General features: G+C 39.0%; 1 protein-coding gene across 7 annotated transcripts in view; it reads left to right on the plus strand.

The window, feature by feature from the left end:
• The window catches only part of LOC128240501 (titin-like), a 104,687-nt gene that overhangs the window by 73,793 nt on the left and 7,645 nt on the right, over nt 1–23,249 (plus strand). For 6 of the 7 annotated variants that reach the window (XM_052957149.1, XM_052957151.1, XM_052957153.1 and 3 more), the window contains 32 exons: nt 198–293; nt 573–703; nt 1,165–1,339; nt 1,692–1,754; nt 2,211–2,231; nt 2,879–3,012; nt 3,310–3,472; nt 3,779–3,874; nt 4,418–4,519; nt 4,739–4,936; nt 6,874–7,032; nt 7,774–7,947; nt 8,685–8,798; nt 9,344–9,456; nt 9,754–9,925; nt 10,231–10,312; nt 10,669–10,875; nt 11,599–11,737; nt 12,065–12,255; nt 13,603–13,755; nt 14,213–14,324; nt 14,961–15,140; nt 16,063–16,201; nt 16,369–16,522; nt 17,148–17,290; nt 17,975–18,106; nt 18,604–18,771; nt 19,042–19,222; nt 19,754–20,220; nt 20,746–20,821; nt 21,973–22,122; nt 22,572–22,758. In XM_052957149.1, the coding sequence (XP_052813109.1) occupies nt 198–293; nt 573–703; nt 1,165–1,339; nt 1,692–1,754; nt 2,211–2,231; nt 2,879–3,012; nt 3,310–3,472; nt 3,779–3,874; nt 4,418–4,519; nt 4,739–4,936; nt 6,874–7,032; nt 7,774–7,947; nt 8,685–8,798; nt 9,344–9,456; nt 9,754–9,925; nt 10,231–10,312; nt 10,669–10,875; nt 11,599–11,737; nt 12,065–12,255; nt 13,603–13,755; nt 14,213–14,324; nt 14,961–15,140; nt 16,063–16,201; nt 16,369–16,522; nt 17,148–17,290; nt 17,975–18,106; nt 18,604–18,771; nt 19,042–19,222; nt 19,754–20,220; nt 20,746–20,821; nt 21,973–22,122; nt 22,572–22,758 (4,772 nt within the window). The remainder of the gene's footprint in view (nt 1–197; nt 294–572; nt 704–1,164; nt 1,340–1,691; nt 1,755–2,210; nt 2,232–2,878; nt 3,013–3,309; nt 3,473–3,778; nt 3,875–4,417; nt 4,520–4,738; nt 4,937–6,873; nt 7,033–7,773; nt 7,948–8,684; nt 8,799–9,343; nt 9,457–9,753; nt 9,926–10,230; nt 10,313–10,668; nt 10,876–11,598; nt 11,738–12,064; nt 12,256–13,602; nt 13,756–14,212; nt 14,325–14,960; nt 15,141–16,062; nt 16,202–16,368; nt 16,523–17,147; nt 17,291–17,974; nt 18,107–18,603; nt 18,772–19,041; nt 19,223–19,753; nt 20,221–20,745; nt 20,822–21,972; nt 22,123–22,571; nt 22,759–23,249) is intronic. The other variant, XM_052957152.1, reaches the window with a different exon arrangement.

Below are 23,249 nucleotides of genomic sequence, written 5' to 3' on the forward strand. Positions count from 1 at the left end.
CAGGGTATTCTGCGGAACCTCGGTAAACCTCGTTTTCGGTAAAAATAAAAACGTTTGCGCTGGGATGAACCCATCTTGCGTTTTAGGCCATTGAAGATACTTATAATCATATTAAGACTATTATACATATTGGAATCATAAGCAACAAACAAGTTTGGTTTATACAAATCAAAGTTAACCTGCCTGTCATGTTTCAGTGCCGATGGTCAAGTACAACCTGGAAGAGTTCAAGCCAGTCCAGTACGAGGCGATCTTCCTCAACAGACCCTACCTCGACCATCTCTGTAAATACGGTATGTACAAGGAAGACTGTGGCTAGAAGGATTGCGTAATTGATGAACGTACTGTAAAATACAAAAAATTGTGTTAGGACAATCTTGATTTAAGCGCAGAGATTTCAGTTTTGTAAAGTATATTACTATTGTAGTATTTGTAAAAGAGTATGCCTGAAGAGTAGAAAAAAGTTCACGTGTGTTGATAAATAACACAATCATGTGGGTAAATCATCGACATTGGATATGGATAGAATTGTAAAACAATAATTGAGTTTCAATGAATCGTTCCCATTTCAGTGCCCCCGCGCATGCCCATTGAGAAACCGGATATGATAATCATGTCACCTGACAACATCGAACTCACGTGGCATCAGGCACGTGTACCGGATGCTATCAAAAACACGTGCAACCTCACTTATACCATCGAAGTAAGGAAGCCATATTTATTCTGATAAAAATTAATTCAACCATTTTTTTGCAACATTGCAATAATATATTAAAATCTGTCGTAATCTAATATAGTAAACGCATTTAGGTCCTGGGACCGTTTTCAATAAACAACTTCGATTGAACTTAGATTTAAGATTATGAAGTAAGTGTTTTGATTGGCCAATATTTTGTCGACCAATAGGCTGACTGGACTCACTGATGCATGTCTATGGATAAGGTTCAGATCAATATTGAAAACTGCCCTTGATGTCACTTGGAATGCCACGTATACAACCATATTGCTTAAACTATTGGTCAGCCAATGATAAACTGTTAATTTCGCCGTAGAGTTTTATCTTGTTAATGTTTCAAGTAAATTTCAACATCTAAAAAGTCATATGAATACGAAGCACACATGCATTTCCCTGCATCTGTTAAACTCTATGCTATTCTTCAATAGGTTCGATGCCCGCCGTCGTTTGAGTGGCGGGAGGTGGCTTCCGGTCTGAAGGTGTGTTTCCATAATGTCTCCGAACTGCACCCCAAGGTCGACTACGTGTTCAGAGTCCGCGCTTGGAACGAGTATGGTTGCTCTGAGCCAAGCCTGCCCGTGTCCCTATACAGACCGTATAGCGGTATGTCTTCTTATATATATATATACCAGCTTCATCCTTATGTCGCCAATGTGTTCATAATATGGCATTGACCTTTGACCGTTGTGGTATAGAAACACACGAGATGGACGAAAAGTTTGCCATTTTTGTGATAAAGGCAATAAACACAACATTGTCTTAGTAAGTGTTTATTTATGATTAAGTGGTATGGTCGTATATGACCTGTGTAATCTAGTGAAACACGAGATAAAAGATGTTATTACCATTTGATTAATAAAAAAACGCCATTACAAAAATAAAAAACCCCACAATATCAACAATTGGCAATCATATGTTTTAAGTCTTGATTTGACCTTTGACGTTTGTATTACAGTAAAACACGAGATGGACGATGAAGAGTTCGATAGGGAATGGGAGCTCAGGTTCGGCGCTCAAGGTAATATTACTCAAATATACATTTGCATTTCACAGCCAATGGAAAGAGTACTTACACTTAAATACAAGGTCAATGATTTTTATATTTAAGCTAATCTTGCAGTTGGTTTTAAATAGCAGCATTGTAACCTAACAGTTTAAAAACATAGAGATGAATAGATGAAGAGTGATCGTACTATTTCAATGAAACATGTGAATAAAGTTTAGCAGACGACAAACTGATTACATGTTTTTATATGCCAATATCTGTATCAATATGAAAATAGGCTTATCGGTTATTAGCGATTATCAGTTCAATATCGATCAACTGTAAATTATGGGTTTTGCCAAAATTATTTTCAAAACGTTCATAAAAATCAAGTCTTTGTCTTTTTTTTAAAAAAAGAAAAGATTTTTGTGTGTATTTACATGTGTGTATGTATTGTAAACTTTGTGTTTTGTTTCTGTGTCTGTCTAGAAGAGAACGACATGCAGAAAGGTATAGGTTTTTGAATAGACGTGGTTGTTCATGTTAATGTGTGTTGTTTTTTATCATTCAGTAACCAACGTCATTCATCCTACTGAAACAATTAAACTATAACTCATATGAACCTTAACTGGTAGCTAGCAAAATACGTTCGTTTTTATTCAAATATACCTGGAAAGATTCTTTTACTAAATCAGAATGATTTTCAATAGTTCGTATTAAAACATTTGCATAGCTCAGAAATATTTTCAGAAGGTTTTTCGAACGTGCAGTCGCCGTTTTAACGATTTATTCCATGACTTACACGTAACAATCATATTCGTTGTATTTCAGAGTTTTCACTAACCAACATAATTTTCGGTATTATCAATTAACCATTTAAAAATAATACAGTTATACATCATAATATTATCACTTCTTTGTGATGGAAGATGGCGTCAGATAGAAAGGAAGGATTTGTTTTTATTCATTTCATCAAAAAGTTAGTTTTAGGCTTTGAACGTCAAAAAAGTAAATGTAGCCGTTCAAGGAATTAATTTAACACTTTTAACCAAAACATGTGCTATACCAACAATGTATACATTTTGCTTAACGAATATATTATATAAAACAAATTCATTCTTTTTTATGTCTCTGACTGTGACCAATTATCGATCTAGTTCCGCCGAAGTTGCCTATGGATACACCACGGATTGTTACCCAGTCTGCCGACTCGATATGGTTCTCCTGGCACCCGGCTCGTATTCCTGCATACGCCACGCAGACACAGATCACATACGTCGTCGAAGTCAAAGTAACTTAGACACTTATATTTCAAAGTTGTAACAAGCATTTTAATATTGTTTTCGGTAAAGAATTTTCCTCATGAATGTACTCTAAATATCATTATTGCTATTGTATTAAAAAAGACATAAGCGTTGATGTTGAAAACTAGTAAAAACAGCCTTTCAGTACTCACAGTGCTTTGATTTTATAAAGAAATCACATTTAACAAAGAATCAAACACATATTTCACGATTTTTGCGATTATTCATTCAACACCTATTCCATCCATGATACACAATCATCACCAAATATTATGAATTCCCAGGAGCCCCCCTCGACTCAATGGAAGAGGGACATAGCCGGTCTCCTGGACTGCCAGTATGTACGGGAGGGACTTGACCCCAGCAAGGAGTACCATATTCGAGTGAAGGCGGAGACAGAGCATGGCCCTAGTGAACCCACGCTGCCTATTATATTACGAGGCAAAGGTAACTTCCTTTGGATATACGGAAGTGATGTCTGGGTTTCTATAAGGCAAATCGTGCCATGTTATCTTTGGTAGTATAACATTTTAACAGTTGAAAGAGGGCTATATCCCTGCAGCAAATATAATACAGGATCTGGGCCGACCTAGAGAAAACTAACCCGCAAAGATAACGGGAGCTGACAATTTTAGGGACTCGGTTCTAACAATAAGAACCATATATGGATATAACTGAGACAAATGACGGCCATAGATGTGAATTTCGACAAACATACTGAACTATTAACATATTCATATATTCTGTTTACAGGTTCCCGGCCTACTTCGCGGCGGTCCAGTGTGGAGAGGGATGACCGGGAAGAGTTGAAGCTTAACACCACGTACCTTGACACACTCACTTCCGGAGGTAGGTTAAATTATGTACCCATTGATTGAAAAGAGATATGTTTCATGCAATAGTCTTTATAATATTGGATACACTTTCCTTCCTTGGATAGAAAGTGTCCATGGGACGGTTTACGTTTTATGAGAAACAATTTTATCCGTTTGGAATTTAATAACATGTATCAGATAAAGCAGTAAAAATAATTATCCAATAAAATATCCGAAAGGACCTTGCTCAGTCAGATATAAGACTATAGATTCTATAAGAACTTCAATACTTCCAATAAAAAATATATTAAATAATGAATATAAATATATGCACTTTTGTTAGCGGGCGACAAAACAGTTATAATGAAATGCGTGAGAGTTTTGATAGTAGCTTTCAATTATAAACATGATACTGATTGAGACGACGGCGATGACGATGCTGACAACGACGACGACGATGAAGGTGATGATGATGATGATGATGATGATGAGGACGACGACGACGACGAAGACGATGATGATGGTGATGATGATGATAATCATGATTATTATCGCACTTTCTTGTTCTATATTCCAGTGCCTCCCCGCATGGCCTCTACACGGCCTTTGAGCTCTAACGTGGGTCCTGACCGTCTGACGCTTAGTTGGACTGCCTGTCGTGTCCCAGCATACGTCAAGAGTAAGTCAAGAAAACGAAGAAGGGAGTCTTTTGAACAAAGATTAGCCGAATAATATTGTTTTCAAATTTTCAAAGCTCTCTTTCTTTCGAAGTTTAGTTAACTAAGCATTCTATCCACTGCTGTGAAAGGTATATGAAGACTTATGACTTGTTTAAATAGTCAATTAGCTGGCATAACAGTTACTTAGATATTTCAATGCATGTGGCCATTCATTGCAGCTTCCGGTATCACGTACACCATTGAAAAGAGGGAGCCGCCAGGTCACGTGTGGACCGTTCTCGCCAAGGACGTGACCACCACCCGCCACGAGATCACGGGCCTCGATCCAGAACGTGACTACATGTTCCGCGTGCGCGCGCGCAACGAGTTCGGCACTAGTGACGCCACACTTCCGCTTACACTGTACCGGGACAGAGGTGGGTTTGGAACAAGGGTCCATCTTGACTAATTCATTGATTAAGATCCTTTTTTTACAAATACAATGACTTTTGTTGACTTTATTCCAATGTCGGCACTCTTTTAGGCATATATCTTTGTTGCCATTCTTGGGACAAGTGTGAGGAATATCAACTTATGTGCTAAATCCGTGTCCGAGTGATATCGTGGTCCAGTGAACTTGCGTTCCAGTGAACTTTGGCCAAATGAAATCGTGTTTCACGGACTGATCCAAGGCGCTAATCCAATCATATATTGTTAGAATAAAACCTACATTTTCAGCCAATATAATTGCAGAAAGGCTACTGCCAATCATCCGATACACACTCTCTGCGTCAGATTTTGCGTTGACAATGTTTCAGCCAATGAGGTTGTATTCTAAGTCAATTAGATGACATGAAGTGAATTCTTAATGATTAAGAAGGACTCGTTCGCTACGCTCACTCCGCTCATTCTTAATCATTAATAATTCACTTCATGCCATCTAACTATTACATAAAGCTATGTTGATGCGAGTGTGGTCAGTCTTTTTTTTACTACTGGGTTTATTCCTGTAGTTTTCACCATGTTATTGTGTAATGTATTGTTCTCGTCATCTTCGCTCTAAACCGATATGGTTTCCTTTGCCCCGTTTATCCCATATCGAGTCACCTAATTTCCCCGTAACTTATAATAATATTTCGGCCATCGTTATTGAAAGGGACACAAGATCGATGGTTGATATAAAAATATATAAAGCCTTTACTAATGCTTCTTTTTCATTTAAAGCTATAATCGCTGAATATTTTAGTGTTGTATTTGGTCACAAATTCCCCAGATAAAAATAAATTCATATGTTTCGAACGGTAATTATATAAAATCATATAAATGTACAAATATCGGATAAGAAACGGCATTCTTTCTGCTAAATACTAGTATATTCTTGTTTGTTTTAATAACCAATGTCTAGAGAGTGTTATATGTACATGAGTGAGTACACGTGTGGTATATATGCCGATATATTATCATGAATGTATCAAGGACATTATTCAGGTTATGATTGAACGAAGGTGGTAATAGCTTGGCACAATTAACCAAATCGTTTCCAGATGTGAAGTATTACAATAGCGTTTTTCTGACGACTGTGTGTTATTAATAAATCCGGGAGGGGACCACAGGTATCGCTGTAGACAATAGTTAAAACCGCGTCCATTAGGTACACGTAGACTTGATCACTCCCGCGTGGTACGGTACTGCATGCACGGACCTATAATGGTTTATATGTCCGTGCTGAATGATAAGTCTTGTTAGAAACAAGAACGCAATATTGCGGCCCAATCAGTTACAGTTTAAGAGCAGAACAATAAAGGTTGACTGGCATCGTTTTATGTCGTATTATCCATCGAACCAGATAACCAGAGCATTCGATTCTTGAAGATATTGTGATTAAAAGTTGTTTTGGGGTATTTCTCAATACAATAAAATTTAAATTATTGTTAGAATTGCTCTTTATTTCACTATGTATATATTTTTTTTTGTTTCCGTTATTTATCAGTCTCATTATTCATGATTAATGTATTATTATGTAAATTAACAAACTAACAAGCTAAAGCAAAATGTTTACGACATAATGACGTGTTTTCCATACGGAAAAAAACAACACTCTCACCTCACATATACAAGTACACATATATTATGATAGGAACCCTGTTTGCGAATTATGCAAAACTTCATAAATAAGCTATTGTTTTCCAACTAACACTTTTTTCGACCAACATCTCTTTTATTTGCACCTGCGACTTTAGGTGTACTTAAGGGTCCAGAAGTCTGAAAATCACTGTGCGCCCAAACTATTCTGTGAGATGCTTGCATCGCTACTTCTAGCAGAATTCTTATAAGATAGTTTAACCCAAAAGCTACTTCCGGTTTTCCCTTATAGATGACTACGTACCCCAGAGGCGGCGCTCCCGATCCAACTCCCGGGACAGTGTCAGCCAGATGCTAGCCGCCCGCGTCGGACGCCGCTCTTCATCTTTCGACTTCGGCAGCATGCGCCCCAGTGACACGGAGCCGGAAAGGAGCTCAGTGGATAGGATGCGTAAGTGATTTTAATATCACGTTAAAACATGGCGCGATTTGGGCTTTAAACCGCGTATGATTGAGTGATGTAATACGTCTACGGCAGATGACGTGTAACACCGAACGTCGCTGATTATTAACGGCCCTAGAAAGAAAACGTAAGCAGTTAATTGTTCAACGATGATTAAAAAAAAACAATTGCTCAGTTCCGGCGTTCATAAATACTATCAAGCCATTCCGTAACTTCATCCGATGTCCATGGTCAAATTAAAAGAAAGTTATAAGTGTTTATTCACTAAAGGTACATATATTTGATACAATCAAATAAAATAAAGTATTCAATATATTATTAAGTTATTATATTAAATGACCAGTAAGATACTTACGTTGTTTTATGAACACCGGTTGTGTACGTTACGGCGTATTGGCCGGTAAAAGAATAGTTCAAAAGCCTTGTAACAGTAAGTCTTGTAAAACAAAATCCCCGTTTTAGCTGCCCAGTCTAAGGAACTTGCGGTCTCCTGTGACTTAAAAGGGCGATAATAAGTTTAGTTGAATACGTTCTTAATGGTTAAAAAATGGTAATAACTTACTCACATAAATTTCTTGAAGCTGCCAAGCCGAAATGCCTTGCGACACCCTTATGTCATAATGTACGCCGTGTTTTGGCCACAAAGATGATTACTAGTGTGTTTAAATACAGACTGAATTATTGGTTGAATAAGTGTAGAACTTAAAATACTGACATCACGTTTTTTAGCTGTCCAGCCGGAGTACCTGGCGACTTCATACGACACACAGTACGGGGTGTGGGGCCGGAAGGGGCGGATATCTCTGCAGATCCGCGGCCACCCGATCCCCACCGTACACTGGTATAAGGGGGAGGAGAAGATACAATACGGGGACATGTACAACGCTTTCGTATCGCCAAAAGGTAGGATATGTCTTAGTCCTGTTAATCATCATATTTCAAAATAAAAATGATAGGCCATTGCAAATAGGAATTTGACTAAATGAAACCATTTATAAACAAGAACGTTACGGTGTAAACATCAACGCTCGTCTGTTTTCAGTCGAAAAAGGGGCATAACTCGATAAACATTAAAACCTAAGTGAAAGCCTTTGCAATCAATATGCGTAATGTCTCTGGAAACATGTGAACAAGGTCTCATTTAAAAGTTTTGGAAGGTTGTTCAGTTATGACCAAGGTTGAAGTACTTTTAATACGACTACGCAAACGTCATGAATACCATAATCCCCGACCCTTTTCCTAACATAGACGGGCTGGAACTGATAGGCCACTGTCATATTTTCGGAATTTCGACAAAACGAGACTATTTATATATATATTTGTTCCGTAAGGTCTTAGACAATACATAGTTAAATGAAGTTGTACGTTAGTCACTTGTTTGCTAGTTAATGTTTAATGTTTTCTTGCTTTTCAAACGACGTAGTTATAGAGCAGGTCTTAGGAATTTATTGAAATGTGATTTTTATCAACTTTAATTATGTTTTTATTAATTTTTAAACAATATCAAAGGACTGAAGGGCCATATTTAAGTGATCAAGCTATATGACTGACACCTGTGGTCTAAACTGGGTTCTTATGACGCCATAGCCCAGACAACATAAGGCACGGCCTATTCCTAATTGTTGACTTATGTTTTACAGGCGACATAGTTCTCGAGATCCAGTCCGTGACACCGGAAACAGCTGGCCAGTACAAGTGTTACGCCGAGAACGCCTCCGGGGCAGCGGTCAAGGTCGTCTTTTTCGAACTCGCCGGTAAGGAAATATTTGCAGAACTGCAGACCAATACTGTCTTAAGACAAAGTTTAACAAAACAAAAACAAACCAGTGTAACACACTGTATAATTTGCTATGTGCACATGTCGGGGTTCGAACCCGCGACCTTTCCCTCGGCATGCGGACACTCTTCTACGTCGCTATAAAAGTTAGCTATATAGCGACACAGTAAAGTGCCGCTAAATAAATATCGAATACCCCGTTACATATAGGATAAGAATAGATGAATTGCCTTTATTTTGCTTAGGAATTCTGTTTGAGAATTTACCGGAATAGTTTTTCACTAAAGCACGCACAGTCGATTGGCTGGTTGCTTTCATACCCATGTGAGTGAAATGTTACGCCCAAATTTCAACTTTCAATTTATTATGATAAACGTTTATTCTGCTAATGTTATATGATTGCGCACGTACAGTTTTCGAATTAATGCCTCGCTGGTGACACAGGACGAGGTCGTGTGACTGAGTTGCTCGCGTGAATATATAGATATTGTAGATGTTGACATGTTGTATTCTCCCTCACAGAACCACCGACAATCCTTGAAACGATGAAGGACGTGGTGGTGGGGCAGGACGAGATCGCTTGCCTCAAGTGTCGCGTGGACGGATTCCCCAACCCCACTGTCAAGTGGCTCAAGGTACAGTCGCAGTTCTTAATTTTGCATACGGACATACCCTTAAGCTGTGGGTACAACGCAGTGTATTTATGGATGTTGATTTAATAGAACAAGTATTTTCTGCAGCAGTTTTTCTTACTTAACATTTTTTCTTAAGTTTTTTTTTATTTCTTGAACAAGGAAAGCTTTAAAATAACAGTCATCGCCATATCACAATCTGAGTTTGGTTTTAATTTCAAAATGTTGTATACACTACGCTATCGTATTGAAATTATGTTTTGATTATATCCCTTAGTAATCGCATGATATTTCCTTTAGGACTGGCGGCCGTTGTCCGATTCCGCCCACGTGCGAATCTCCAACTCGACACCGGAGACCCATATGTTGGAGATCCTGACACCGCTGGACACAGACAGCGGTCTCTACGCATGCGTCGTAGAAAATGCAGCGGGAAAGGTCACCGTGTCGGGAAGACTCACTGTGGAATTCGGTTTGTAATCCACACATTTTGCAGAAATACATTAGTAGTTTATTACAAATAAATAATGAATAACATGTAATATAAATTTATACAAATATGTAAACAAGATTCTATCATTTTTCTATTCTATTATTAGGCTTCTGCGTTTAAGTGTTTTCTATTATTAGCTCTCTGTGTTAAAGTGTATTCTATTATTAGCTCTCTGTGTTTAAGTGTATTCTATTTAATAATAGAATGCTCTCTGTGTTCAAGTGTATTCTATTATTAGCTCTCTATGTTAAAGTGTATTCTATAATTAGCTCTCCGTGTTTTAGAAACGGTGCCAGGTTTCGAAGACGTAAACATTCGATCAACACCGATTGAAGAAAAGTATCATGTCCTGGAGGAAATCGGCAGGTAAAGTTCAGCTAGCGTGCACACTATGATTGTAAAGACTAGTAAATGTATGCTATTTTAACAAACGTTCAACGTTTTTTTAGGGTTTTTCCTAAGTTCGAAAGATATAATAATTCCCGATATAACTTCGCAGACAATATTTTGGGTATTTACCCCAAAATTAAAGCTACACCTAATTAAATTTAAGATTAAAGGGAACGTGTCCCCGGTGTATAGCTCGAACCTACGAACGCCGGAACAAACAAAGCTTAGCGGTCGACTGGTTTCTACCATAGCACACTACCGGTTGTTTAAATAAAAAATCAAGATTCAAAATGGTTGAAATATTATTATCAAGCCTTTATAACCTTTACCAGGGGCCGGTACGGCGTGGTCCGTCGAGTGGTCGAGATTGAGACGGGCCGTCAGTTTGCCGCCAACTTCATGCACATGCGCAACAAAGCGCAGAAAAACTTCTTCATGTCAGAATTTGAGGTCCTCCGCAAGCTGGCACGGACGGACGGTGTCCTGAAGATCCATGACGCTTTCGAGACGGATCGGACACTGATTCTGGTCACAGAGATGTATCCTTTTTAAAATCAAATGTCAGCTTTTCGGATCATGTTTGAAAGTCATTTTGGGATCAATTACTAACAGACACAACACTTTGGGACAAAAATGGGGTCACAAATTTTATAACAGCGATCATATTATATTCATTTTAAAGCAAACAATTAGACAAAGTCCTGCGGTTTTTTATAATCCGTTTTCTCAAGTCACATCAACTCGTCTCTTACAAGTAAAGTGAAATACCATAACAATTTGTAGTCCAAAAACATTTCACCAGAGAAGCGTCCTTTTGGTTTCTCAACACGCCAAAAGAACTGTTTTCTTGCCAAACAACTGGCTTCAAAAAAGAATTATATCTGCTTGGAGTCGTTCTTATTGGTACAACACAGCACGGAAACTGACTTAACTAGGTATTGCTTTAAAGGGGCATATGAACTAAGTGTATGATTTGTGAAATAAATTAATAATATTGGCCTTTATTACTGGGGTTTTGAGTTAACAGCTAAGCGTCAATGAATTATCTGGTTAAGAACGCCAAAATCATATGTACCCTAGTAATATGTTTCTTTTGTTTTGATCGTTCAAGTCAAATGAGCCTAACATAATTAACATGTTCCTTTTGTGCATCTAGTGTAAACCTATATTGTGCTCCTTTAAGCTACCAAAACGCATAAGTTATATACTAAATAAGGCGAGCGTCAACTGAACACGTGTTAATATCCTTGACCGTGGTCCAGCATCACTGACCACGAGCTGCTAGACAAAGTTGTCAGTGAGGGTGACTGGACAGAGGCACGGGCCGCTGCCCTGGTCAGCCGCCTACTCGGCGTTCTCCGAGAACTGGAGGCGCTCAGAGTACTACATCTAGATATCAAGGTAAAAATATCATGCTTGTCCCTGTGCAGCTCTGACCTTAGGCTGTTCTCCCGGATTAATCTGAATGGCTCTACCTGTATTTCATAGAACACAATCCACATTGCATTAATCTTAAGAAAATACTATGATTTATAATGTTTGCATTGCGCGTAGTACATTTTTTGAAGGAAAACACTAAGAATAATACTTATCATCATGTTTCTTTATCATTTTTATTGCATGAGATAATATTGGTGACCTTTCCGTCAAGGTTATTTGTAACTCCTGCTGGACAATTTACAATAAAAATGTAATGAAAATAACGATCATCACCGATGTCATTTTCAGCCAAGCAACATCCGTGTGAACGGCGACCGCGTTAAGCTGCTTGGTTTCGGCGTGTCTCGTGTTCTTCTGGAGGAAGAGGAGGTTACACACAACTATGGAAGTGTAGGTTACGCTTCACCGGAACAGGTCAACAACGACGTGCTAACAGCCAGGACAGATGTATGGAGCATTGGAGTGCTGATTTACATATTGTAAGTTCTTATATTTAGCTCTACTGCCTAATGCCAGAAGAGCTTTTGCGATGGCGCGGTGTCCGGGGTCCGTGGGCTCGTGCGTCTGTGAAGAATTGCTCGATAAAGTATTCAGCTTTTATTTGAATAAAACTTATACAGTAGTTACATATACAGAAGAGCAAGATTTATTTTAAAAACCAGCCAGATCCGCATATATATGAATGGATAATGTCCATTGAAATGAAAAAAAAACTTGTAAAGGGGGTCAACTTTGTAAAGAGAGTTATTATTTTAGTAGTTATTTCCCCTTGCTGCACTAGTTTCCCCTTGCTGCACTTAGGAAAGTATGTTCTAAGGGAGACCACTTTGTAATGAGAGTTATGCATTATTTCAGTAGTTATTTCCCCTTGCTGCACCAAAGTAAGTATGTTCTAAGGGAGACAACTTTATACAGAGAGTTGTGTATTATAGTATTAGTTTTCCCATTTTCCTTTTTTAATTATGGTTAACTGATTGCTTTGCTTTTAATAGCATTTCAGTAAGTTACTCCAAAAAGGTCACACTAGTAGAGCATAAGTCCTCGTGGGCCTCTTGTTTTTATAAAGTTGTATTTTAACACTTCTCTTAGATCCCGAAACCGTCCAATATACGAAACCGATGTTTGAAATATGAGCAGATTTTCTTACGCCCTCTTAATCCTTGAATAATAAACGTATGAATGACTTTGAGTGATGTTGTGTAAATTTAACAATCACGAGCAAGTCAATGATGTTCTTCTTGTAGAAAGATCTGCAATCGTGTTTTACATTTTATGCTTATTTTCCAGCAGATAGCCGGAATTCAAACCTGGAATATTAAGTTTAAGCTGCTCTCTCAAAGACAGTTTTACCTCTTTTTTTACTTTTTGTCTCAGAAGTAGCTGATTTTTAAATAAAAAGTCTTCAATTCAGTTATATTAGACGACACACAATAGAACAGATCTCAATTGTTTTGAAAACCTGCCACAATTTTTCATTTACTAATAGCGTTAGTAACGCATTAAGCCATAAAACACAATTTTATGAAAAACTGCAATCTGGTCTATTGTCAGCAGTCTTGCAATGCTGGTTTTCAGACATTTACGCAAAAAATGGCTCATTGGAAGACAAAATTTTGTTGTTTTTAGACGGTAAAACTGTGCGCGTGCAGCTTTTATTATTCGCTATGTACTTACAATGCCTCATAATTTAGGTTGACCTGTAGCGGACCGTTCGACGACACCTCCGAGCTAGAGATTGCCTAAAAGATGAGCCGCTCGGATTATGAGAATCAAAATACATTATTTTCTCTTCTCGGAAACATTCACCCCAATGCGTTACACTTCAGGCTAACAGGCAACGGCCCATTTAAGGGCGCATCCGAGCTGGAGATTGTCCAGAAGATGGGCCGCTGTGAGTGGGGATTTGACGATAAGGAGTTTGAGGGATTCTCCCCCGAGGCCCGGGACTTAATTACCAAACTGCTCGTGAAAGATCCCAGGTAGGGCTTCATTCTATACTGTTTGCATTAATTTCTGAATTTCAGCAAGAAGCAATTTGAAATGTCTGTGTATTTTTAATCGCCCCTGTTATCGTTAAGATGCCCGCTCTGAACATTCGAACTCCGTTGGCTCGAACTCGCTTGGCTCGATTTCCTCGTCGGCTCGAACTGGATGTAAAGGACCGTTATCTTTTTACTGAATAAAATCATTCCCGCTTAACTCGCACTCTCTGAGGCTCGAGGTATTTTCGCCGGTCCCTGGGAGTTCGAGCCAACGGAGTTCGACTGTATAGTTATGATTATAGTAAGCATAAACTAGAAAATGCTTGTACATGAATTCAGAAAAGCTTCTAAGGACCTTCCCTTCAGCTAAAAGAAGTCAAGTTTATGTGCTTTGAGTTGAAATAGGTTTACCAAATTGCCTTAAGATAAAAATTTGCATTTTTTACTCTTGTAGCAAACGTCTGTCTGTGGACGAGTGCATCGACCATCCGTGGCTGCAGACAAAGTCCGCCGCCCGCCTGCCAACAGACAAGCTGCGCCTGTTCAACAACGCCGAGCAACTGAAGGTAGGTCAACCAAACCATTTCATGTCCATGTCCTCCCATAAAAAAGCGACTATCTGCGGTAAAAGTGTCGCAATGACCATTAGTTGGAGAGTACGTTCACTTTTCTGAAAAGCATGACAACTCAACTAGGATATACTAGTATACTAGTGTCGAACATGTATAGATCTGTTTCGGCACATTTTAACACCGTTTTATCGCCTCTATATCTGTTCGGTAGAGTTGACTTACGAGTATGATCATATACGATTTCATTGATTTATAACTATAATGTTACTGGGATTTTATTGTTGCACTCAGGAACGAAAATGTAATTGATTAAACGCACATTAAATGTTCGCTTCAACTCACTTATCATTGCTTAATAGGTGTTAGAATGGTGTAGTGGTTAAGGTATCCACTTTTCACCCAAGAGGTTGTTGGTGCGATCCCCGTCAGGGGTACTTTCCCGTGGCCTCTATAAAAGTACAGGTTTCTGCCCAGGAAACGAACTCGATATTCATTTATATCACCTTTCGGAATCTTTACAATTGAGCTAAACTTAATTTGTATTAACCAAGGACAATTAGAATTATGTTTCGGCACTATAATCACGTACATTGTAATGTACTTGTAATCACACGTCAAATACTCTTCCAGCGGGAGACAGAAAAGGTGTTCACCTCCGTGCAGTTACAGAGTTTCGCCAAAATCCTGCACGGAACCCGAGCCCTGTACCAGCCCGCCGTGGACATAGAGTCAGGGGAGATCACCTTCCCTGACTGTGACGGGTACGGAGATTACCTGGACGAGGATGTCTGGTACGAATGGCAACTACAGGTACGTGTTCGTGTAGGGGGGTGGGGGACTGGGTCTTAAAGTATATGGAATCAGGGGAGATGGATATCACCTTCCCGGACTGTGACGGGTACGGAGACTACCTGAAAGAAGATGTCTCGTACGAGTGGCATCTACAAGTACGTGCTTTATGGCGGGGTCGTAACTGAAGATAGAATCAGGGGTGATCACCTTCCCTGACTGTGGCGGATACTGAGATTACCTGGACGAGGATGATGGTACGAATGGCAGCTACTGGTATGTGTATACGACGGGATGTAATTGAATATAGAATCAGGGGAGATAATCTCTCCAGACTGTGACGGCTACGGAGATTACCTGGACGAGGATGTCTGGTACGAATCGCAGCAACATGTAAGTGTATACGGCGGAGGCGTAATTGAATATATAATCAGGGGAGGTCACCTTCCTTGACTGTGACGGGTACGGGAATTACCTGGACGAGGATGTCTGGTACGAATGGCAGCTACATGTAAGTGTATACGGCGGAGGCGTAATTGAATAAATAATCAGGGGAGGTCACATTCCCTGACTGTGACGGGTACGGAGATTACCTGGACGAGGGTGTCTGGTACGAATGGCAGCTTCAGGTACGTGTATAAGGCGGTGGCGTTATTGAATATAATACCAGGGGTAGATCACCTTCCCGGATTGAAACGGGAACGGGGAATACCTGGATAAGGATGTCTTGCACGAGGTGGCAGCTTTAGGCACGTGTTCGTGGTTTGGGCCTTAATGCATATGGAATCAGAGGAGATCAACCTACCGGACTGACGGGTATGGAGTTTAAAAAGACTAGTATGTCTGGTACGACACTTCAGAGCGGGAGAGTGAAAAGAGTTTGAGCATTTTATTTAAACGTCACTTATATTAAGAGTGTTTTATATGCTGATCTTAATTGCAGTACTTGGACGACCCTGACAGCCAGATATTCGCTATCCGTGACAGCAGTTTCACCGTGCGGGAAAGCCGCCACGCTGGGGCACCCAAGTACGCCGCACCCCGTACAGACAAGAGAAACGATGTCGATGATATTGATTCAGGTAAAAGCCCGATTTGTTCAGTTAAATGTTATTGAACAAACACATACTTAGTTTTACAAATATTAGAAGGGCCTTACCTGTAAATTTAGGTCCGGTCCCGTTTCAAGTTGTAATTAACGAAAATAAATCACAAAAAGCTTTACAAATATATGACGTCATGTATTCAGGCACCGGTGTCATGTTCCGTGATAAGCTGCAGACGACAAGTTTCTGGCCCGGACGTGACGTCACACTCTCGTGCGTGTTGGCTTGGAACCAGGACGGGGAACCGCCCGTGATCACGTGGTATAGGGACGAGACGTTAATTACGGACGACTACAGGTGTGTTTAATGTATATTTTAACCCAAGTACTTTGTAATAAAATTATACTGACAGTATCATAATTAAAAAGATGACAGTATTATTTCATTGATTACACCATAGTAAACCACTGAGTTCGTTTTTATAGTTCATACATATAAAGCTAGGTGCATGATTGCTTCTATTTTGAGTTACACCACCTCCGTATAAAATTAATTATGTATTTGTTTGCCTTAGCAACGTTATGTAAACAAAATTAAAATACAATATTTGCCATGTTTTTAGTAAAATAACAATTATATCTACAATTCGAATATAATATTAGGATGGTTGTATATATGTACCGTCGTATGCGTAAATGAGCCATGTTGCGGAATAAACGCTAACAACAAAACAAAGTTTACTAATGCCAGAAATAAATACTAAACAAATTTATAACAACCTATTAGAAAACAAGAAAAAATACTTATGATTGGCTGTTTATGAGGCACGAAATCTTGCAACAATAAAAATGTCACTTTTTCCTTAACATAACTACATATTTACAGTTCATATCAAAGTTTTATTAAAATATCTGAAGTAAAAATTATAGTTGTATTCAAAAATATACTGGAGTATGACATAACCTTACTTTTGTTTCTTCAGAGCGGACTCCAACTTCAACACAGACACTGGCGAGGTAAGCCTGAAGGTCATTAGCCCCAAGGACTACGACTCGGCCGTGTACAAGTGTGTGGCCCGTACACGCCAGGGGAGGGTGTCGAGTGAGGCGCGCCTTATGCTTGGAGGTAACACATCTTGATACGGAAGATCATTCGGAACACCTATGGGATTTTTCCATCGAAAACAACCTCAGATCCTTGGTTTCAACAAAGAAATATTTTCTATATGTTATCATATTAAATAAAACATTGTACAGTCTACGCCGCTTACATAACCACACCTTCAGTATTTTACTATCGTTTGATTGAGAGTTTAGATTCATAAAACACTTCGCAAAAGCCTTTTCACAAAACCGCCACCTAATGAAGCGCTGTCAAAACATTATTTTGGAAACAGATTTGTCGAAGTGTTTGAAGCATAGACTGTCTTTTGTTTCATTTAAATTGGTGAAGAAAAAGAAAAAGAAAATCTTAGTTTTAAGTCATCATTCGAAGTAAAGTATTTTTGTTTATTTACAAAAATTATTAAGTAATATTTTAATGCATGAGAACACATTTGACAATGACAATATCAATACAAATTTCAACACAATATTTAGACCGACATAATAAAATCAAACATGCAAAGGGATTGGGCCACGAGTTATGCCAACATCAGTTCCGGCCCTCTCCCAAAATGTTGCCTTCCGACGTAACATTTATGGCGTAATTTATCACGTGGTAAACACACTGTATCCGAAATGCTGTATAAAACGTATTGTCCCTTAAGTGTCATGGTTACTCAGTTGATCAATCTATCTCGTCCCCAAGACTACCCGTCCAAGCCCGGCCGTCCGCTGGTGACGTCTGTATCAGGCACGGAGGCGTTCCTAACGTGGTCACCGCCGGCGTCCGTCGGCAACACATACCTGCTGGGATACAGGGTCGACTATAGAAGAGAAAGTGAGTAGAATATTATCATATGCAATTGTTTGTTGTTTGTATCTGCTTGGTAGTATTATGACAGACTCAAGCATATGAGTCCGAGATTATATTTAGAATTAGGGATGGACATTCAAGTTTGACGGTATTATTGAAAATATCCATACTGCACGCTCCGCTATACGTAATGTTATGTAATTTATTCACCACTATAAAGAAAAAAAAACTAAGGACAGTTTTGACATTTTGCTTGTCTCCAAACAAGGCCAGGAGTGCGTCGGACGGTTGAGCCGTATTTGACCAAAGAGTAAGGAAAAGTACGATGCGAAATTCGGCCTGTTTTCGGTTCATGAAATGTTTACTCTTTATTTAGTGTTGAAGGCGCCTGGAAGTGGCGTTGGACTCGAGACCTGACGTGACGAAGGTGTAAGATCTGATTTTGCCGGAAGAGAACACAGTCATTTCCGGTCATTATACTTTAAGCTATTTCAAATGTTACTCTTTGTGTTGTCTTTAAGGTGCTGGAGAGCGGCGTTGGACGTTGGGTCCGTACGTGACGGAGGAGTACGCTTTGATTTCCGGTCTGGTTCCGGACTCCACGTACACGTTCCGCGTCTCCTGCACCAACAAATACGGACCTAGTCCCTTCAGTTCGGCGTCTCTGGAGGTCCGGACACTTGCAGCTGGTGAGTTTTTTTGTTGTTTTTTTCTTCTTGTTTTCTTTTTTTTTTTTTTTTTTTTTTTTTTTTGGGGGGGGTGAGGGGGGAGTTTTTTAATCGATTTTTTGGATACAACTTATGTGCGGAATATTGGGCACGAAGCAATTCTCATCTTAGTTTGTTTACATTTGTACCGTTTATTTGATATCTGCAACCTCGTTTGAGAAAACTATAATAAATAAAGCAAATTAGTGCCTGAGCTCGTTTCATTTTTATCAATTCTGATATTTTCTACAGATGCACCGAAGGTGAGCCCGGCTCAGGAACTGATACCTTTCATGCAGTTCGTGAGCTTCCCACGTCAACAGCTCATACTTCCGGCGAAGAGCCGCCGCCCGTCCCTTGCCCCGGAGGCCTCCATCGAGCTGAAGGAGCAGGACCCGGCGGAAACATATGAATTGCTGGACACCATTGCTAGGTTAGAGTAAAGAGATAATTCCTTTAAATTATCAGTCGAAATTCACCAAAAGTGAGTTCTTTGTCGCTTTACACCATTTCCCTTACAAACGTTCGATGTTTTAAACTTATTTTTGGTATGTTAAAGACGCACTGTTACTCCAACATAAGATTTACCTAAATTAATACTATTGTTTTATTATTCCAAAAACGATCAATATATTTCGAAAACAATGGTTCTTATAAAGGATATCTATTTTAATTTGAAAGAAATGTGCATAAAACACAGTATTCCTACCATTTGAGATCATACTAGATCACGGTAAATCTTTTAGCATTCACCAATCATTTAATATTTTTGCGTTTTCAGCTATTACATACATATATCTTGTTATCAGTAATTAATTTTCCATAAATGCATTATTAAGTAAGTAGTTAAAGGCTTATCAGTCAAAATATATGTTTGCCATGCATGTGTATGCATTGATATTGAATAAGAGTAACACAAAAACCACTTGGTAAGATTTTTTTAAAACTTTGTCTTATATTGCAGCGGTTCTTACGGTGAATACAAACTGTGCACCAACAAAGAATCAAAGAAACAATATGTCACCAAGATAGTTTCCTACAACAAAGAAAACCAATCAGAAATCATGCATGAGTTCGACATTCTACGTCACCTAAGCCACGCAAACGTCATTTCCGTTTTCGATGCTTACGTCAGCGGAAGCTCGTTTTACACGATGTACGAGAACCTGACCGGAATGAACGTAGTGCAGTACCTGTGTCTGATGAAGTCTTATAAGGAAGACCTAGTTGCAACGCTCGTAAGGCAGGTGATCGATGCCCTGCAATACCTGCAGTTTTTTGGAATCGCCCACCTGAACCTACAGCCTAGTAGCATTGTAATGGCGACTCGGAGGAGGCCATTCGTGAAGCTGAGGGATTTCACCCTGGCGAGGAAATTGGAGGGAGAAAAGATTGAGCGGGCACCTGTCGCTGGTTACCCAGACTTCACAGGTGAGTTCAAATGAATCTTTCGGAAACATATTTTCTTTGATTTCTATCAAACTTTACACCAAAGTCAGTATGTGTTGTCCGGTTCGCGCAGTGGTTAGCACACTCGCTTCTCACCAAGGCGACCCGGGTTCGATTCTCGGCCTGGGCGCATGTGAGGTTGGTTAGTGGTCACCAAAACGGACAAGTGGGTTTTCTCCGGGTGATCCGGTTTCCCCCTCAACCAAGACCACACTCTCGCGTAACATCGTGCCAACGAGAGTGATTAATATAAGTTTTAATAAATTGTTTCACAATATTTGTAAAATTAAATAAAGTTTAAACTAGTCAGTATTTAAGTAAGGAAAATGCAGAACTTAAAGCGAACTCCTTAAACTTTCAGACTTGGCGATGAAGTTCAATCTTAAACTCTTGAACAATATGCATGAATATCTTATTATTGATTAAGAAACCAATGATCTACTTGAATATTAAAATTTAGTTACTATTGTTTTATTTAATAAAACATTGTTCACTTTACCTCGCCAGCTCCTGAAGTATTGAAAGGCGAGCCTGTTTCCTTGACAACTGACCTGTGGACGCTAGGAGCGGTGACCTTCACCTTGTAAGTTGTGTTTGTTTAAGCGAATGTATTGTGGCTCGATTGTGACGAAAGCTTACAGTTTATAGAATCACGCTCGAGTCCGTTTCCTGGGTAAAAACCAGTACTGGTGTCCATTTGTTGAGGCCACGAGAAGGTTACCCTGTTGGAATCGAACCCACAACTAGACAATTCTCACCCTCAACAGATACTTACTCCTGGCCTCAATTTCTCGAAACCTTTTGAGTCCCATATAACAGGATTAAGCTTCGATCATTTTTAGGGTTTCTATAATTTGCTTAATATTTACCATTTTAAGTGTTTTAAGCTTTTGATGGAAGCTATCTTTATGTTAAACATAATTGTCATTTTTCAATTATCAAAATCAAACTGAATTATGTATTTTGGCTTTTTGAAATGAGCTACTTAAGCCTGTTAAGCTTAAGACGTTTAGAGAAATTTGGCCTTTGGCCTGGTACTCCAAACATTTGTTGCTTGTTGAAATTCCTCCGAATATTTTGGAAACTGATTTTTGAAGTATTGCAAAAATGGTCACGTTCGAATTCGATAGTTATACAGGACGATACACATTTACCGCAAATGGAAGGTCTATATTGGCCATTATTAATCATAATTGGAGTAACAAAAACCCTTGTAATACGGTAAGAATTAAAAACGAGTTACAAGACATTACACAGTATTGTAAGTTCCATTTCAATAGTGTGTTTTTTAAAAGCATAGCTAACAGTAAGATGAATATCTTTGAAGAGAACTTTCGAGCGAGGCGAAGCCGAGGTAGACAGTTTTTCCCGAATGTTCACAATATTCACTGTTATCCTCAAGGCAATCAGTATCAATTTTATTTAACCAAACATAAACTGTACAGCAGTTTCATGACGTCGAAGGGTAACATTGCGGCAGAAGTTGATAGGGCGGGGTGATAGTCGAACATATTGCCCTGGCGTTTTTGCTGTATATTTTTTCAAAGTGAGGTATACAAATTCATATCTATATCCGTCAGGTGGGCGGTGTCTCCCCATACGCCGGTATGGAGATAATGAACCCATAATACGGATACTGTTCGACCGCTACGTCACACGTAACATGCGTTTGCATTAACCCAAACACTGGTTACCGGCGTATAATTAATGATTACCCCATATATTTCCCGCCAGGTTAAGTGGCGTCTCCCCGTATGGCGGTAAGGAGCTGGAAGACACCTTGTCCCGGATACTGTTCGACCGCTACGACACACGTGACTTGCACGAGAACGTGTCCAAGGAGAGCGTCAAGTTTGTAACCGCTCTCATGAGAAGAATTCCCAAGTATGTTGGTTCTACTAGCGAAATTCAATCACAATAATAAGATATGTTAATTTGAATTAAATAATTAGATTTGATTTCATCAACGTTGTAGAACAACCGTTGTGATATTTATATCACAAACTTAGAAAGGTTTATCGCACTTTAATTTACATGTAACTCATTTTCATTTTCACTCTACCATTTGATGCTATACGGGTTAATGTATGATATACTTTATAGTGTTTACTTCATTTACATTTGACTGTAATGATACAAATTTGTTTTGCACAAATCTGATTTGTGGCCCTTTAAAAAGCTTTATTGCGTAAGTCACATGTATTTCAAAGCCTTTCAACAATGCGTCTAAACAGAAAGCGGCAATTTATTTAACATGCTTATTAATATAACCTTTGCATTCCTTTGCTTAAATGCGATAACCTTGTCTCCTAATTGGCAAATGTAATTTTCAGGAACCGCCCATCAGTGAGTAAATGTCTGGACTCCCAGTGGCTTCAACTAAGCGAGAGTATGACATCATCTAGGGCCTCCCGGTCCTTCAAGTCGGACCGACTCCGGGCCTTCTCCGATCGATATCTCGCACAGCGGGTCGACCCGCATTATCGGGCCGATACTGTCGATATTGAAAAGCTGCCGAAGGTATAAGTTTCGATATGACAATGATACTAGAGTTTCTTTCGGAAATTTAATTCAATCTGCACAGTTGATTTTGCAATGCTTGCATACAGCATTTATCATTATTATTGTAAGCTGCAATGTCTGAGAAGTTATCATTTGTTTAATCTGTAGTAATTTTATAGCAAGAAGTACTACACTTAGAACATTATATATATTGAAAATAAATATTCTATATCGTAGAATTTAATAATGCATGTAAAAAAGCGTTGACATTGAAAGTGATGGCTTAGCAACGTGACTTTATAAAGTATACTTTCGGAATCTTTCTAGATGTGGCTGATGTCTGCCATTTTGTATTGTCGTATTTTCGCCCCGCCATTTGGCGTATTCCGAAGTGTCATATTTTCGTATATTGGCCTTGCCACGTAGCGTATATCGGAAATCTGCCACAATATAATTTAGTTTGAACTGTACTTGACTAATTTAAACAATTTGAACAATGGTGTTTATAA

This window comes from Mya arenaria, chromosome 7 (assembly GCF_026914265.1).
Source record: "Mya arenaria isolate MELC-2E11 chromosome 7, ASM2691426v1".
Taxonomy (NCBI): Eukaryota; Metazoa; Mollusca; class Bivalvia; order Myida; family Myidae; genus Mya; species Mya arenaria.